Source organism: Mastigoproctus giganteus, chromosome 3 (genome assembly GCF_048544385.1).
Source record: "Mastigoproctus giganteus isolate SK-2022 chromosome 3, ASM4854438v1, whole genome shotgun sequence".
Classification (NCBI taxonomy): Eukaryota; Metazoa; Arthropoda; class Arachnida; order Uropygi; family Thelyphonidae; genus Mastigoproctus; species Mastigoproctus giganteus.
This window is the reverse complement of record NC_143577.1, coordinates 82794734-82814174: the sequence shown is the minus strand read 5'-3', so window position 1 is coordinate 82814174 and position 19441 is coordinate 82794734. Positions and strand designations below refer to the sequence as shown.

Sequence of the window (19441 nt, the reverse complement as noted above, 5' to 3'; positions counted from 1 at the left end):
TGCCTGTACTCTTGGCAATAGTTATATCTTTAAGTAAATCCCACATCTGTACACTATGATCACTGCTACCTAGTGGTTCCTTTACATGAAGATTTTTAAGTTTATTATTGCATGAAGAGTTTGCTGATGATCAGATCAAGATTATTTCTCTTGTCATCTCTCTTAACATGCTAGTATAGAAAACAGTCATTTAATAAATCCAGAAATCTGCTACTATGTGAGTGACCAACCCACAAGCTTTAGTCAATATCTGGAAAGTTAAAATCCTCCATCAAAAAAATACATCATTCTGATTTATTGGCCCACTCTATTTGTCTGTGTAGTTGTTCACCATACTTCATCAGAGTCATTTAGCCTATAACATATGCCTACTCTAATTTTGGTTTTTCCAGTGTTTTTGTCACATCAAACATTTGGCTCAACATTATGCTGGTAACCCAATCAACTGGGTGCACTGCCTTAGATTCCATGCGCTTCTTAACTAAGAGCATGCTCCCCGGCCCCTGTCCTGTCTGTTCATTTTATGTACATTTTACTCACTGTATGTATCAAATTCTATCACCGATGTTATGAGTGGCACCATGTTTCTGATGTCCTATAATGTCTACATTTGATGATGTAGCCAATACAAAGTATTGGCTACATCATCACTATGTATTCACTGTGCTCCTAGCATTAATGTTAAAACAAGTGTATGTGTGTTTGTTTTTATTTTTAAGATAACTCTTCCCCAACATCATTAACTTTTACCCAGGTGGACTTACCCTGCTCCTATTTCACCTTTCCTGTTTTCTTTGCAATAGTCACTTCTTGTGGGACCAGTACATATTGCCTTTAATGATTCCACTGGGTTGTCTATTGCATGAGTGTAGTATTCTAGTATTGAGTTGGGCAGCTGTGTGTGTGCCTTTATTTTAATTCCTTCAAGGACATTAACCCTTTTCTTCAAGCTCTCATATAAGCACATCAGAATACTGAATTTTATATAAGTACAATAATAATGCTTCTCATCCTTATTCTCTTGATTTGGACCTTGCAGCCTTTGGATATTCCCAAAATTAAAATGATAAAAAAGTAAAACAGTTTGAGTTAAATCAAAAAATCCTATCAAAGTATTCACAAAAGGAGGCTTCCAAAAATATTTTGATCAGTGGCAGGCACAATGGAACATGTGTGGTTCAGAAGGAGTTCATATTTAAGATTATTAACAATATAAACTTTTTTAATAAAATTAAATTTTTTGCAAAATTCGCCAAACGTTTTGGTCAAACCTTTTATGAAACTCTGATGGATAGCACAGTGATTATGATTACTACTCTTTGTTGAAAAGGCCAAAGTTCAGAACCCATCAAGATGAGAGGAATTTGAGCTTTTGTCACATCATGGCCAGAAGTGAAACTATAAATTCTGGATTTCCATCAAATTGCTGAATGGTGCCCATATGAACTTTAATAATTGTACAAAACCAGCTACAGCCCTTTCCCCCCCTTCCTCCCTGTGTTGGCAGACCTGATGGTCTAGTAATTTTACCACTGATCATGGGTGAGTTAATTAGTCTCAGACAAGGGGTGCATGATATTTCTCTGGAAACATGTTTTTAATATGAGAAACTGACCATGGAACACACATAATTTATAGATGCAATGCATTAATGCCTTACAATCTCAGTTGCTTTGATGAAGAAACTAACCAAAAAAAAACTGTATGATACATAATCGTTGAAAATATTTCATTCTCATTCATTTTACTTTCAAAAATACCTAAAATAGCCAAAGTTGAGTAAAAGTTAGTAAGATTGAGCTTTGAGTTTTCAAATTGAAGTTATGATGCCAAAATTTTCTATCCATAATATTTCAAACATCTGTAAATCAAGTATTCATAAATTAGAGACTACTGCAGCTGATTTGTGTAGTCTTTGTTTAGTGTTTTTTTGGTTTGGCTTATATTCATGTCACTGGTTGGAAGTGAGGTAGTTAAATAATGTTGTTGTTGTTGTTATTTGGTTTTTAGGAGCATTAGCAACTAAGGCCATATTGCTCCGGGGATGTGCGGTGGTCATTCCCTGACCTTTCCGCATCCTCCGTATTTGAACCCCCGTCTAATCAAGAAGCGTGTGCTACGCACTGTTGCTCCTTCCCACCTGGCTACGGAGGCACCAGTTAAATAATAGTTTTTTGGATAAGACTTCTGTAATTAAATATATTATTTTTCTTTTAAGAATAAAGAATAGTATTGCAAAGCTTTAAATACTTGCTGCTTGCCTTTATTTTAAATATAATGAATGTTGTACAAAGTGCACTATATTTCTGCTTGTGATGTTTTGTGTACTTGCTGCAAGGTTAAACAGTAACATTTTTCAAAATATCTTGTATCTCTTAGGTTGATGGATGGAGGAGCTAGCAGGGTATATGCTATTGTTTGTCATGGTATTTTCTCAGGCCCAGCACTTTCCAGAATTGCCAATGCATCTTTAGAATTAGTTGTTGCAACTAATACTATTCCACAAGAGAAAAATGTAAAGGTGTGCCCTAAAATACAGGTATTTTGTTCTACTGGTCAGTTTTATCTAAGTAATATTCAGAGATTTCATATTCTGAGTAGATTAGAATTCCAGTTATCTGAAATTTTGATTATCCCAATTTGTTTTTTCACTTCTGTTTTTTTTCCTAACATCTCTTAACAACAATGATGACTCCTAATTTCACTCAGAGAAACTGATGTTGAACTGTAAGAAACAAAACCCCATGAATGTAGTAAAATTGTGATTTCATTCATATAATAACAATAATAATAACAATAACAATACAAACAGTAACATCAGACATTACAACTACCCTGTATACTTGGTAGCAGTACCTGTCACGGAGTGGAATCCCCCAATCAGGGAGAAATAATATAAGAGCAACAATAATAATAATAATAATAATAATAATAATAATCATCAGAAGCTAGTGAGGAAATACCAGCTGACCAAAGAAAGTGCACCATACTGCAGGTACGAACTCCAGGCAGTACTAGAGACCTGAACCCACAAGCTGTACTGGGACTGCGCCATAATAACGGATAAGACCATCCCGCACGACAGACCAGACATAACCCTTGTGGACAAGATGGAAAAGGCTACCTACCTGATTGACATAGCGGTGCCCAACACTAGCAATGTCCAGAAAACCCATGAGGAAAAAATTAGGAAGTATATGAACCTGAGACATGAGGTCAAGAAGATGTGGCATATGCAAGAAGTATCGACCATCCCGATCATTGTGTCAACCACCGGTATGGTGGTTGACACGATGATCAGGATGACCTATTGCAGCCTAGCAGCAATAGGTCTCCCAGAGAACACCTAGGATAGTCAGAGATTTCCTCGACCAACAGTAACACCAGACATTACAACCACCCTGTGTACTTGGTAGCAGTGCCCGTCATGGAGTGGAATCCCCCAATCAGGGAGAAATAATATAAGAGCAAAACAATAATAATAATAATATCAGTTCTGTATAATATCAACTGCCTTGATATTATACATAAAAAAATAACCATAAAAACTCATCTGTATATAAATTACTGCAAATCAAAATTTATGTTATAGTCAGTTTATAGACATTTTATTGTCCTTCAGCAAAGATTTTATGGAAGACGTCAAGATATTGGTGTTACATAGGCTTGCTATAGATAATCTATCCAGCCTGTCTGGCTTTTTTTCACAGAGACAACAAATTTCTTAGTGTCTTTGATATGCTTTGTTCTTTAAAATTTTTTTTTGTCTTTCCTCAATTTAACTTATCATAAACAGTGGTTTTCTCTGTGTATGTTTTGATGAACTCTATAATAAATTCTTTGCACAGTTTAACAACAATGCATAAAACTAGAGACAGCATGAACTATATGTTAGCTCTAGGTTGTTATAATAAAAAATGGCTTTGTTTGTAGAGAAAAGTGGCATAGTATGCTACCCACTAATGTGCAGCTTTATTTGTGTTAGTTTTAACCACAAATTACTGTGATCTTCTCTCACTAATATTTTTTCTGCTTACCTTTTATTCTGTAGATAGATTTCAATTTAAAAATGACTGTCTGAAAGATTGTTGGTACAGTTGTTCCACTTAACCACGATTTTACTATATTCACTGAAGCAAGCACTAAAACTGATGCTATATTTTTAATATGGATAATCCTCAATTTATGTTGATGGACTTGCATTGATTTTCACCTCACAAAATAGTGAATTTCCACCTATTTCACCTATGTTGTTATTTGTGGTAGTCTGATTTTCACTTATGGTAATAATATAATTTGTCAGTGACTCTATTGTCAGCAAAACGGGGAACATATTGTGCAAAAAGGATAGGTGGAACAGGACCAGGGTATGTCTGCTAGGGGCAAAGATTGACGACATTGTACAGCAGATATCATCTTTTAAGGGCACAAAAGGTGATATTGTTGTACATGTTGGCACTAATGATATTAAGAGTAGGAGACTGGCGGAATTACTTAAGTACAGGTCAATGTTGAAAAAAAGCTGTGAGTTAGGGTTGAATTTGAAAGTGTCTGCAATTCTGCCCAGACAAGATAGGAAGGAGTATATGATGAGAGCCTTGTTAATCAATTCGGCCCTGAAGAGATTGTGCAAGGCTCAAGGGGTAGAATTTTTCTCAGCCTGGTCTGTGCTTGTTAACAGGAGAGACCGCTTCTACAGGGATGGGATACACTTAAATAGAACGAGTGCAAGAATATTTGCTGATGCTATCGAGACATTGTTAGATGGGTTGGAAAACTGCTAGCTTGGGGTGGGGGGTACATGGACTAATAGATTAACAGTAGCCACTGGCAGAGACCAAAGTTATTCTTGCACTGCTTCTATTGGAATGAGCAGCAGCCTGTAAAACAAGGTGCAGGGGATTCCAGAGACTGCTGGTAGTCATTGTGAAACAAGTAAATACATGGGTTGTGTTAGGGTAACTAAGAATAGGAACAGGTGCATGCATACTTGCATGTACACCAATGCTAGGAGTTGGGTAAATAAATTTGATGAATTTGAGGTATTGGTCAAAACATCAAAGGCAGATATTGTTGAGATATCAGAGATGTGGTGTCACACACATATAAGCAATGCAGAACTGGAATTTGGGGAGTACAATGTGTGCAGAAAGGATAGACAGGACAGGAAGGGAGGAGGGGAATATGCTGTTAGTTAAGAAACACATAAAATCCAAGGAAGTACAGCCAGTGACATGGTTTGACAGTGCAGTGTTGAGTCAGTTTCATGTGACATAAGCACTGGGAAAGCAAAATTGAGAGTAGGAGTGTGTTTTAGGCCTAATGACTCTGATGAGTATAGTAAACAGAGTGGGTCAGTAAATCAGAGTGTCTTATATGGGGGATGTTAATTTTCCAGATATTGACTGGAATTTGTGGGTTGGTCACACACACTAGAAAGGCTTTTGTGGATTTATTGGATGATTGTTTTCTACATCAGCATGTTTGGGAGGCAACTAGAGGGAGTAATACTCTTGATCTGATTATCAGTAGTGATTCTTCATGCATTAAGAATCTGCAGATAAAGGAACCACTAGGTGGCAGTGATCACAGTGTGCTGAAGTGGGATTTACTTAAAGAGGTAACTACCATCAGGGGTAAAGGGAAGGATTTTTGCTTTTGTAAAGGTTACTATGGTGGTCTGAGACAGTATTTAAATTCTATATGGTGGGACCAACTGATGATGTTACCAACAGCAAATTCAAAATGGGAAGAATTGAAAGAATTAATCTTGGAAGTTACTAGGCTTTTCATACCCACTAAGAAATATTGTTCAAGGTTTAGGCCTAAATGGATGTCACATGAACTAATGAGACAAATGGCAGAAGAAAAATTCATGGGATACATATAAATTAACAGGTGACATGGAAGCCTATGATAGATATAAGCTGGTCTGTAACCAAGTCTCAAAGGAGGTTAGGCAGGCAAAGGCAGATTACAAGAAATCTTTGTCAAAGGATGCAAATAAAAACAGCAAAGAGTTCTTTACTTATGTAAATTCTAGAAAGAAGGGAATGAATAAGATTGTTCCACTTGATATCGATGGTTCAACTGTTGATGATCCTGCTCAGGTAGCTAACAAACTAAATGAGTAGCATTCCCTTCCTCGGTGACACGAAACAATCAGAAGGAAAACGTCTTCACAATAATCACAAAACTCAATCCACTTGTCTCTGTGCAGTGCATGGCACACTGCACGGTACCACTTGTCTCCGTGCAGTGGGCTTGATTGTAGAACTCCTTTCTACAACCAAGCCCGCTGCACGGAGACAAGTGGCACCCAAATAATAGAGTTTAGCCACATGTTTATTTTTCCTCAATTTCATTACTGTTGAAAAGGACAAACAAACGTTTTAAGACTTCAACATTTTTTGCACCATGTTCTAACTCACAAATAATTTCGACCTTTTCGCAAATCGAGAGACATTTTCTTTTGTTAGCAGACATGCTTCTGAAGGAAGAATTCGTTTCTAACTGATTTTATTTTAAATGACAGTAAAGTGATCTGTATACAAAGTTCTTAGAAGTCCCGTTGACAAAATTCGTAGAAATTCTTAGTCGTCATAAAAGCCAAGTCACCCGTTTCATTTTTGTCTATTCCAAGAATTGGGTTATTTCGACTACCGAGCAATTAAGAATGTTTGCATAGTTACCAAAATTTGTTCGGTGTATTCATGTAGTACGCCCGTTATAACAGTGAGCGATTGTATGGGAATAAGCATAAATTAAAATCGTTATGGCTTTTTGCTTGTTACAGCCGTGATTGCGTTATTTCCATGCTTGTTATAACCAAGTTCGACTCTATATATATATATATATATACACACACACACACAAACATACACAGAGTGATCACTGATTTATAAACACCCTATGAAAACTGAATGCAACCCGTTGACCACGTGAGGTACGAGAATGGCAAGTTAGTCGACGTACATAGCATGGATAAGGTGTCAGTGGTTCAGTAGGTAGTAAAATTCCAAAAGTGATGGGTAAAAGGAAGGATTTATCGGACTTTGATAAAGGACAGATTTTTGGAGCTCAACGAGCTGGTACCTCGATTTCCTGAATGGCTGAACCGGTGGGGTGTTCGAGAGAGCCACCGTAGTTATAGTGTACCAGGACTGGAGTCAAAATGGTCAAACAACGACCCGATGGCAAAACTGCAAAGGGCAGCGAAAGGTTGATGTTAGAAGTGAGTGCTGGGTCCGACAACTCGTACAGGCGAACAGGCGCAGCACTGTTGAAGAGTTGACCACCCAATACAACACGGGCCAACCCGGAACAATATCTGGCATGCCCATGCATCGCACGCTCGCACATATGAGCTATACCAGCAGGCAATCCCTATGGCATCCTCTCCTAACCAAGGTTCATCGGCATAAAAGATCGCTTCTAGCGTCCAACTTGCATGCAAAGAGCATGCAAGTTGGACGCTAGAAGACTGGAAGAAGGTGTGCTGGTCAGATGAGTCACGTTATTTACTCCACACTGTGGATGGTCGTGTACGGATTTGGCATCAACAACACGAGGCTCTTGATTCACCATGCATGGTATCAAAAGTGTAGGCCGGTGGAGGGGATTGTATGGTGTGGGGCATGTTTCACTGGCAGGAACTTGGATCCCTGGTGCATGTGGAACAACGTATTAGTGGTCTCCGCTATCGTCAACTGCTTGCTGACTGCGTACACCCCACTATGTGACACTTTTTCCGGAATGGCGATGGTATCTTCCAAGATGACAATATGCCGAGCCATCGGGCACCTGCTGTGCAGGAATGGTTTGAGGAACACAGTTCTGACTGCCAGCATATCAAATGGCTTCCGAACTCCCCCAATATCAATCCCATAGAGCACTTGTGGGAAACTATGGAAAGGCGTATCAGGCATCTGGATACACCAATCACTTCCATACCTGCATTGCTAGCCACATTACACACAGCTTGGTTGGCCATACTTTCCGAATGCTTCTGACATCTAGTTGAATCAATGCCACGTCAGATAGCTGCTGCTGTACTGAGGGCAAAAGTAGGACCAATGAAGTATTAGGTAGGTGGTCATAATTCAGTGATCACTCAGTGTGTGTGTGTGTGTGTATATATATATATATATATATATTGTAAAGATTAATAGGAAAGAGGAAGAATGAAAAAGGGAAACTGTTATATATATATAACACACGCACACGTGTGTGGAGGGTCCACAAACAGGTTTTGATTTTTGAAGGGGGTCCGTAAATCTCAGTAGTTTGGAAACCGCTGAAGTAGAGAATAAAGGGATGATATATTTCCTTTATAGAGTTCTTCATAAGATAATACGCAGCACATCTTTGGGACTTTTTCCCTGCAATGTGCAAATCAGCCTGTACGCACACAAGCCTGTACAGAAGAATACACTGCAAAAGCAAACCATATCAATCAGTACACCAAACCAAAATAGTCGGTGAACCAAAAAATCCACAAAACAAAAACAATCAGGGTTCAGTATTGGGTCCATTATTGTTTTCTGTATTTATAAATGATATTGATGATGGTATATCAAGCTTAATGTCCAAGTTTGCAGACGATATGAAGGTTGGCAGGGTTGTCAAGGACACTACTGACACTATGCTACTGCAACAGGATCTGGAAAGGTTGAGCAGATGGGCTAAGAGGTGGCAAATGAAGTTTAACATTGACAAATGTAAAGTACTACATATGGGAAACAGCAACCCCAGAACAACGTATCAACTCTGTGGTACTACACTGACAGTGGTAGAGAATGAAAGGGACCTGGGGGTGGTTGTGCAGGCAGATATGAAGTTTTCTGAGCAGTGCAGACAGGCTGCAAGAGTAGCTCATAGTGTATTGTCGATGATATATAGGAATTTTTCTAGCAGGGATAAGGAGGTGAATGGTGTGGCCTGACCATTCCCTTGTATAAGGCAATGGTCAGGCCACACCTAGAGTACTGTATACAGGTCTGGAGGCCTCATTTCAAGAAGGATGTAGAGATGCTGGAACGAGTACAGAGAAGAGCAACAAGATTAGTGAATGGAACAAAGGGATGCTCTTATGAAGAAAGGCTTAAGTTTTGCAAATTACAGTGTCTGGAGACTAGGCACCAGCGAGGTGATCTGATAGAGGTATATAAAACCTTGAATGGTTTGAGCATGCTCAATGCTGATGGGATTCTTCCTCTTGCTCAGAATAATCACCTGAGAGGGCATAAATTCAAATTGAGGAAAGACGGATGTAGGATAGACGTGAGGAAATTTGCCTTTAGCCAGCGGTGGTTGGTTGGTGGAACAGACTTCCATCCCTTGTCGTGGAAGTTGATAGCCTAAATAAGTTTAAGGCTCAGCTGGACGGGTATTTCGAACGAACAGAGGGGTGAAGTGGAAGGGTGGAAGTGGTTATTTTTTATTTATTTATTTATTTTTTTTTTTTGGCTGATGCTGCATAAGCTTGCTTTCTTGCATCAAATGCCTCTACTAATGCTAATGCTAAATTCTGCATCTACATTCACAAATGAGTTATTCAGGGAGGAGAATGCCAGAGGTGAATTAAACTCTGGCAGTGAGCTAGATGATTTTGTAATAACAGAGCAAAGTGGAGGAGAAATTGTTGAAGACAAACATAAGAAAGGCACCTGGGGTGGATGAGATATATCCAGTTATATTAAAGGAGGCAGCAAAGGAAGTAAGCAAACCCTTAGCCATAATTATGAGAGCTTCCTTGGACTCAGGGGAGGTACCCACAGACTGGAGATGTGCAAATGTGACCCCAATTCACAAAGGAGGATCAAAGTGTGACACAAGTAATTAAAGACCTATTAGTTTACCTTCTGTTCCAGGGAAATTAATGGAGGCACTGGTTAAAGAAGCACTGCAAGATCATTTAGAAAAGACTTCAGTTATAGCTCAAACACAGCATGGGTTTGTTAAGGGGAAGTCTTGTCTGACCAATTTGATTGGATACTATGATGTGGTCACAAAGGAACTGGATGCAAAGAATAATTTTGATTTCATATATTTTTATCTTAGAGAAGCTTTTGATACTATTGCACATGGAAGACTGCTGCACAAATTGGAGCAGTGTGGCATTGGAGGCAAATTGCTGCTATGGATAAAGGGATGGTTGAGTGGGAGAAGACAGAGAGTGGTAATCAATGGACACTGCTCTTCGTGGACTAATGTTATTAATGGATTCCCGCAGGGTTCATTGTTGGGTCCATTGTTGTTTTCTGTATTTATTAATGATATTGATGATGGTATATCAGGCTTAATGTCGAAGTCTGCAGACGATATGAAGGTCGGCAGGGTTGTTAATGGCAGTATGCTGCGGCAACAGGATCTAGAAATGTTGAGCAGATGGGCTGAGAGGTGGCAACTGAAATTTTAACATTGACAAATGTAAAGTACTGCATATGAGAAGCAATAACCCCAGAGTAATGTATCAACTGTGTGGTACTACACTGACAGTGGTAGAGAATGAAAAGGACCTGGGGTTAATTGTGCAGGCAGATATGAAGTTTTCTGAGCAGTGCAGATGGTCTGCAAGAGTAGCTCATGGTGTCTTGTCAATATATAGGAATTTTTCTAGCAGGGATAAGGAGGTGATTATTCCCTTGTATATGGCAATGGTCAGGCCACACCTTGAGTATTGTATACAGGTCTGGAGGTCTCATTTTAAGAAGGATGTAAAGCTGCTGGAACAAGTACAGAGAAGGGCAACAAGATTAGTGAATGGAACAAAGGGTTGCTCTTATGAAGAAAGGCTTAAGTTTTGCAAATTACAGTTTCTGGAGACTAGGCACCTGCGAGGTGATCTGATTGAGGTGTATAAAGCCTTGAATGGTTATAGCATGCTCAGTGCTGATCCGATTCTTCCTCTTGCTCAGAATAATCGCCTGAGACGGTATAAATTCAAATTGAGAAAAGACAGTTGTAGGATAGATGTGCGGAAGTTTGCCTTTAGCCAGCGGGTGGTTGATTGCTGTCGCAAACTTCCATCTGTCGTAGAAGTTGTAGCTTAAATAGATTCAAGGCAGAACTAGACAAATATTTGGAGCGAGTGGATGGATGAAATGAGAAGGTTTTTTTTTTTTTTTTTTTTTTTTGACTGATGCTAAATAAATCATGTGCCTATGCTAATGCTAAATGCAAAGTGGAATATTTTGTAAGATTTTTATTCTTCTTTTACTATTTGGATTACTGTTTTAAGTCTTCTGATATCAGTGTTTGCTCAGGGAAATTATTTTTGTGTCAGTGAAATTATTCTTGCTGCATGAAATTCACTATTCTCCAGTCCACTTTAAAATCTTGTTTTTTATCTAAACCTTGGTTTTCTAATAAGTGTGCTAAGGTTATTCAAGGTAAAAATGTTGCATATTGCTATTGGCTTGCATCCAAGTCACCAGGTTATTTTCTGTCTACACTAAAGTTTGAAACAAAACTAAAGTTTTATTTAGTTTCAAAACAGTTTTGTTTTAGTTTTGTTGAGTCAAAACTAAATTTTTGAACAGGTTAAGATTACGAAACTTGTTTATTGTCCGAACAGTAGTCAAGCATTCTGGTCTCTTGCCAAAGCTATTTATCACAACTTTTGCCCCTCTGTACTCCAACTGCTCTTAAAATGTGATGGTTTTGTTGCCTCCTCTGCTAAAGATAATGCTGACTTATAGCATCTCCCTTTTCTTTTAACTCTTATATTGACAATCTTGGTAAACCACCTTTTACCATTTCTAGTGCATTCCACTCAATGCCTTCTGTGGTCTTTCATCAAAAAAGGATGTCAGAAGAATAACACCAGGTCCTGATGGTATTTCTTCACTTGTTCTCAAAATGTGTGCTCTTGATCTTACTCCTATTCTCTGTCGCCTTTTTACACTTTCTTATTCCACTAGTATTTTTCCTTCTGCTTAGAAATTTGCTCCTATCTAGCCAGTTCCTAAAAAGAGTGATAAATCCCTCCCATCAAATTACCGTCCCATTGCACTTACTCTTTCCAACGTAATGGCAAAATCTGTTAACTGCTAACTCCTAATCTATCTTGAAACCTTCCAACTGATCAATGGTCACCAATTTGGATTCTGTCAGTGTTGATGCACTGGTGATATGTTGGTCTATTTTACCCATCTATAGACAGATTTAATGGAAATATTTAGTGAAACTCAAAGCAGTTGCCCTTGACATTTCTAAGGCTTTTGATTGTGTTTGGCATAAAGGTCTTCTTAACAAGCTTCCATCTCACAGATTGCAATTGAGTATTCAGTTTTCTCTCTGAACACTCTGCAAGTGATGATAGATCTCTCTGTTTTCTAACTTGTCCACTAATGCTGGTGTTCCCCAAAGTTCAGTTCTTTTTCCCACTCTTTTCCTCTTGTATATTAAATGAACTTTTTCCACTGCTGGAAACCATATCCACAGTTTCGCTGATGATAACAGATTACATTCCAACTTCCAGTTTGAGAAATCTTGTCCTGCAAAAACAGCTTCAACTTCTCAAATATCCACTACCAATTCTTTAAATGCTGATTTTCATGTAATTCTCCAATGGGCAAAGTCTTGCAAAAAGGATTGTACAGCTCCTGTGCTTATCTTTGATGATACTCAGATTTTTAGACAAAATGACATATCTCTGTTTGATAGACTTTTAATCTACCTTGGCATAAGAAAATCACAAATACTGCTTCCTCTGCAACCAAAAAAGCTGGGTTTTCTCATTCACTCTTGGCAATACTTTTCTTCTAAATAACTACTCACTTTGTACATCTGAAATCCACCCTATCATGGAATATTGTTCCTACTTCTGGGAATTTTCTCCACAACCTTTCTCAGGCTGCTAGACTCCATACTAAACGGGGCAGTCTGTTCACCCTCTGTGTCATAGACATTCTATTTCTGTTGCATGCCTTTTCTATAGATACTTCTATGGGCACTGTTCTTCTGAATTAGCTTCTGCAATTCCCTCTCTCTCTCTCTCTCTCTTTAAAACTGGTTTCAACATCTGCTGTAACCAGTCAACATCCATTTACTGTCTAACTTTATGGCGTCTCCATAGCCAGGTGGGCAGGAGCAGCAGTGCGTAGCACACGCTTCTTGATTAGACTGGGATTCGAGCCTATGACCACCAAATACGGAGGATGCGGAAAGGTCAGGGAATGACCACCGCATATCCTTGGAGCAATATGGCCTTAGTTGCTAATGCTCCTAAAAACCAAATAACAAACAAACTGTCTAACTTCAGACTCAGAATCAACTTTTCTTCTTTCTCATTTATCCCATCAACTTCATCTTTGTGGAACAACCTTCCTTCTTGTGTATTCCCTGAAAATTACAATCTACAGAAATTGAAATGTATTGTTACAAGTATCTTCTGTATTCTCAACTTTCAACCCTCGCATGGTACAAAGTACTATAGGTTCTAATACCTTTCGTGTTTGTGGTTTTCAAAAAAAAGAAAAACATTTTTTTATTATTTTTCATCGGACAATATAAATACAACACCAGTATAAGCTCAATATGAAAAATATATTTACACGCACACAGATCATTTAATATTTGTAAAATAATAAGGGAAGTTTACCTCAATATAGTATGTAGAACACTTCCATATGAAACTCTCCAGAAATTAACACAAAAAAATCGAAAATCTTACATTAGAGTAACAAATAATTAAAAATCAATTTAACACAATTATGAATCAATTTAACACAATAAAAATTAATTCAATTTAATACAATTAAAAATAAGAAAATTAATTAAAAGAATTTAACAAAAAAATTGCATAACGATTTTCCTTCCTATCGATGCAGATCATTTAAGAAATCAAATTGTAATATCTTAAAACAAAATGAATTTTTTAAAAAGTTCTTTAAAATGTACTTAGAGCAGTCACTTATGTTATGATGTTGACTCATTTCCATTTTGTGTTCATCTTACAAAGAAACATATTACCCAGTACATCATCAGTGAGTCTATTTTCTTAGAGCATACCAGTGCTAAATGCCCTTGAACAGTATATTTTTGGAAATTTTTAAGAATTTTTATTTAAGATTTCATCCTTAAAAGTAGTCAATAAAACTAAAGTCAGTGTTCAAGTGAATGGTTGTGGTAAATCAACAAAACAAAGAGGCTATTACATTAGAAGTGAAGTAATAACAAAAAGGAATTGTCAATGTTGTTATGTCAAAATATCTCAAATTTTGCTCATTTGTAGATCACATTTGGTAACCCTTCTGGGAGAAATTTTAACTGCTAATGCCAGCTGCAAACATCTAGATTTGAAATTCTACCAATGAAATGCAGTTGTATTGATTAGTGTGGAGAGACCCAAGGAGTGATGTGGATATATGCACAGCTGAAGTGGAGAGGGCAAAGAAAAGCATTAATTAGATAATGCCAAGAGGCTGTACTCTTTGTTGGTAACTCCTTTCAGCCAACTTGTGTTTATGCCTCTTTGATCACAAAGTATCGTATACATGTATATTTTGATAACTCACACATATGATTGTGCAACTTTACACATTCTTCGTGATAGTGTTGATTTTTCTGTGGAAACCATTGGCACATTCTGGAAAGAAAATATGAAAACACTGCAAACATCAGTTAGCTATCTGTCTAGAAAATGTGCCAGTCAGTGGGTGATTTTGTCTAGTCAGGCTACCAGCCAAGTACAAACAAAAGGAATCAAAAGATCTGTCTCATTTGATGACAGAGAGAAAGAGAGCTGTGCAATTCTGGCAAAGAATACTACATTTTGTCCATGGTAAAAAAGATTTTTAAATTAGAATGTAAGTTATATAAGCAGAAAGATCACATTGAAATAAGCAAAACAAATGCCTGCAATCCAAAAACACCAAAAAATTGCCTCAAGATGTCAAAAATTCCACTGAGAATAACATGAAGAATTCAGCTACTGGACAAAATTCTTCCAGTGGAAAACATTGCACCATTGAATGTCCACCAAAATAACCAGCAACAAAAGTATTCAATTTTAGATATTTTAATAGGATGATATCTTAAAATTTCAGTCACTTGTCTGCTTTTTATTTCATTACTTAGATTTATTAAACTTATTAGATACTTGTGGTATGCCACACAGCACATGGACCAGCAGTCAGTTGTTTATTATACCAGAACAGTTCTCTCTGCATAGAAAAAGAAGGCCCTGTGAACTGTATGAGTGAAAGAACAGCACTTAATTGACATTCATGATTACAAATTAAACAACTGTTTCACACATGAACTGCTTCATCACACTTTTGTAAGAGATATACAGAATAATATGCATAGAAAAATATAAAATTTTTCCTGTTAATTGCATGAATTTTCTTTTAGCTCCCATGTCTACCTGTATTTCTAAAATTACAGTTATGTATCTTCTAGTTATTCTTTCATAAGTGAGTTTCCTGAATGTCTGTGGGCTTCTTATAGTCAATTTTCCAATAGGGGAAATAAATTACTGTGGAGTGGACTTCTTCAAAGAATTTTTAAGTTTTGGAAAAATGAAAGCTTTGTATATAAATGCTTTTAAATATTAATTTATTCTTATTTTGATTGATTTCCTAGAATCATAGTAAAATTATTTAAAAAAAATCAAATCAGAATTCAAAAACAAGAAAAAAAATTAAAAAATGTAAGATATGGTTAAAAAAAATACCCTTTATTATTATTTTTGGAAGCAGTAATATCCTGTATGTCTATTTATGTATCACTTCATTCATCTTCATTACTACTGGATCTGAATTCCAGAGAATCTTTTCAGTTTTGGCTTTTATAAGTCAAAATCAGCCAACAGTGTCCAACAGATGCAGTGTCCACTGATTTTCAAAACTGAATCTAACATTAGTTGGAAACATAGATCAGAGATGGCAGCACATACTAAACAAATTTGAAGACAGTTCATACCAAAGGAGCTGCATTATTTGAAATGCACTTGAAGGGACTTTGTAAAAACATAGATCTGTATACATACTCGTATGAGCCCAACATTGCTTATATAGATTTACATATTTACTTGCAAAAAGGATAAGTATCAAAATCTTTTTAATTTTGAGTATTAAGCTTACCAGCCAAACTCACTTTCATTGTTTAGTTTGTCTTGTGATATCTTCCCATTAGTCATTTTATTTTCGTTCTTCCTTCAGGAGCATAATGTCACTGACTTATCATGGAAATATTTGTTTAAAGTTTCACTCAGAAAAAAAAATGCATAAAAATATTGAATAATATGTGATGTATAAAAATATCACATGTTCGTCTAAGATAAGTAATTGTCAGTGCATACACACACATGAAAAGTTTAATTTTTCAGTGCACCTTTTCTTTGGGATACTACATATTTAAAATAATTATTAAATATTACATTTTTCAGTGTATGGATGTCTCCATGATTCTGGCTGAAGCAATCCGTCGAACTCATAATGGTGAATCAATATCTTCTTTATACTCTAATATTCCAATGTGATTTTTTTGTTTTGAGTGGATATTGTTAAGTAAATTAATATATATCTGGAAATAAAAGTTTGATTCATAAATACCTTGAGAACTGGGTAATATATTTAGTTTAATAATACCATATCCCCCACAAACTTAGAGACTGCTAGTAATCTCTGAAGGATGGGGAAGTGTCAACCAGCAGACAAAATATATGTGTACCATATCTCTGTTGCTTTCCTTGATCCTGCAAATATACTATGATATGCATAATATTTCATAAACATGGTTTCTTATCATGATCTTTGAAAACATTAAAATGGATCTGTTAGACTTTGAAGTACCACCAGCCATTGACCACTAGCAGGGTGGCCAATCATCCCGATATGGTTGGGATTGTCCCGATTTAGAAATTCAAGTCCTGCTTCCTGATAATATCATCTTGTAAGAGAGGAAAAAACTGTTAATTTATTGATTTTACGTATTTTTAATTAATTCTTATTTGAATCTAATGGATGTGTTAAAAATAAATTCTAATAACAAGAGAAAAATGAGAATTGAGAAATCTTTTTTCTCTTTGTTATTTTAAATTACATGTATAATGTATTAATTTATCTATGCCTTACATTATTTTAGTAATAATTCTCAAATGAATTTTCCTTTTTTTGAATAGTTAAAGTAAAGTAATTTCGAAAATTAAATAAAAAAACAGTAATAATCATTTAAGATATCGTAAAGTACAGTGAATAATCACTGATTTTATTAAGATATGGTTATTTTTTATAAAATTTTATACATTTTTGGTTTATAATTTAAAGTAAGTACTTTTGATTTCAATTTTATAATTTTTAAAAAAAATTTTTAAGTTCTTGCAATTTATTTTTTTTGGATTACTATTTACGATTATTTTATCTTATTTTTAGACAATATTGAATTAATATTATATTTAAATTAATATGGATAAAGAAGAAGTGCCAAAAATGAAAACAAAAAGAATGATGAAGTTCAATCAATAATGGACAAAAAGTCATGGTGGAGAAAATTATATTAAACGACATATGGTGACAGAAACTCATATCTCAAATTTAAATGCATCGGCTCAATCTTAAAAAATATCCAACTTCTTTGTAGTACCAAATAGTAGTTCTGAAAGTCAAATTATAATAGCTGAAACAATATTTTGCTACCATTCCTGTTTATGTTCACAAAGCTATCATTCAACAGGATGTGCTGGAACTTTGTTTAGTGGAATGTTTCCAGATTCCAAGATTGCTAATCAATATAGCTGCGGAAAAACAAAAAGCAATGCAATAGTGACTGATGTTTTAGGCTCATTCTCAAGAAAAATTATTTTAAAAAGATTGGAAGGTGAAAAACATTTTCTTCAATGACTGATGCTTCAAATAAAGGAAATGTTAAAACTTTTCCTTTGATAATTAGATATTTTGATAAATTGCAGGAGTTCAAACTTCACTTCTTAGCTTCTGTTCTCTTTAAAGTGAAACATCTAAAGAGATAGCTAATTCATTGAAAATAAAAATTGAAGCATCTGGACTTTTATTAAAAAAATATTACATCTTTTTGTGCAGATAATGCACCAGTAAATTTTGGTAAAAATCAGTGTTTTCACAGAATTACAAAAATCTAATGCCGATATTATAATAATAGGATGTAATGCTCATATTTTTGCACAACACCATAAAAAAAGCTGCTACTACCTTGAAAATAGATATTGAAACAATTGTTATTAAAATTTATAATGGGTTTTCGTCTTCTACAAAAAGAATTGTAGAATTAAAATAATTTTTTGAATGGACCGAAACGGAGTGGATGGAACTATTAGGTCATATACCAATTCGACGGATGTCACTTTTACCGTCAGTTGAGAGATTGATTTCAAATTTTCTATCAGTAAAGTCATATTTTTTGAGTCAAGACTCGACTGTTTGTTTATTACAAATTTTTTTGAAGACTTGTCTCTTGCATATCTTAGATTCATTTCAAATGTTGGAGCCATTTTCAAAAGAAGGATGCAACAATCGTTGATGTTTATGATATAGTGGAAAATTTAAGAACATTCTTGAAGGAAAGACAAAATGAAGAGTTTTATGGTACATTAGTTTAAAATGAATTAAGAAAATGTGAAAACGATCAAGAAATTAAGCGATTCAAATGTTTAAAATTTTCATTAAAAAGCTATTACATATCTAGAAAAGTAGTTTGATTTTAATGACAATAAATTAAAAAAACTACAACATTTAACATTATTTAATCCACCAATATTTAATGCAATTTGAGAATTAGTAGAAATATTCAACATCAAAAATGTTAACTTAGATTTGCTTTTGATGAAATTTTAAGTCTAAAGGCATTTTGTTCGTCACTGAGTAATGAAGAAAAGAAAATGCAAAAATACGTGTTGATAAAAAATGGGTGCAATTTTTCTCAGAATTTCCGGAGGCAAATAATTTGTGTCAAATTGTAAGCTCCATATTAAGTATTCCACATTCAAATGCTTCATCAGAAAGAGTTTTCAGCTTAATGAAAACTGCTTGGCGGAAAGAAAGAAACTGTCTTTTATTAGAAAATTTAGAAGCCAAACTTATGGTGAAAGAAAACTATAACATGTCCTGTTCAGAATTTAAAACTTTTTAAAATCTTCGGAAGGAGAAGAAATTTTAAAACTAGCAAAATCTAAAGAAAAATATATAAAGTAAAAGTAGTCTTCCTTGTTATTTTTAAAATAACTGCTATAAATAATATTATAGTTTAGATAGGACAAATACATATTAACAACAATCATATAACAAATAAATACTATGATTGATTGATTGATAAAAAATGTATTTTTTTATCAATGTATTGAAATGTATTGATAAAAATTGATTGAAATGTATTAAAATGTATTGATAAAAATTGTAATTTTATATATTTTTTCTTTTACTTTTTGAAGGAAAAAATGCTATACTACACATTTTGTTTC

General features: G+C 35.4%; 1 protein-coding gene across 1 annotated transcript in view; it reads left to right on the top strand.

Moving 5' to 3' along the window:
* Positions 1-16489, top strand: part of LOC150088118 (ribose-phosphate pyrophosphokinase 2-like) — an 81141-nt gene extending 64652 nt beyond the window's left edge. Inside the window, exons 6-7 of the mRNA XM_090370579.1 lie at positions 2380-2539; positions 16397-16489. Coding sequence (XP_090226705.1) covers positions 2380-2539; positions 16397-16489 — 253 coding nt within the window. The remainder of the gene's footprint in view (positions 1-2379; positions 2540-16396) is intronic.
* The last annotated feature ends 2952 nt before the right edge of the window (positions 16490-19441 follow it).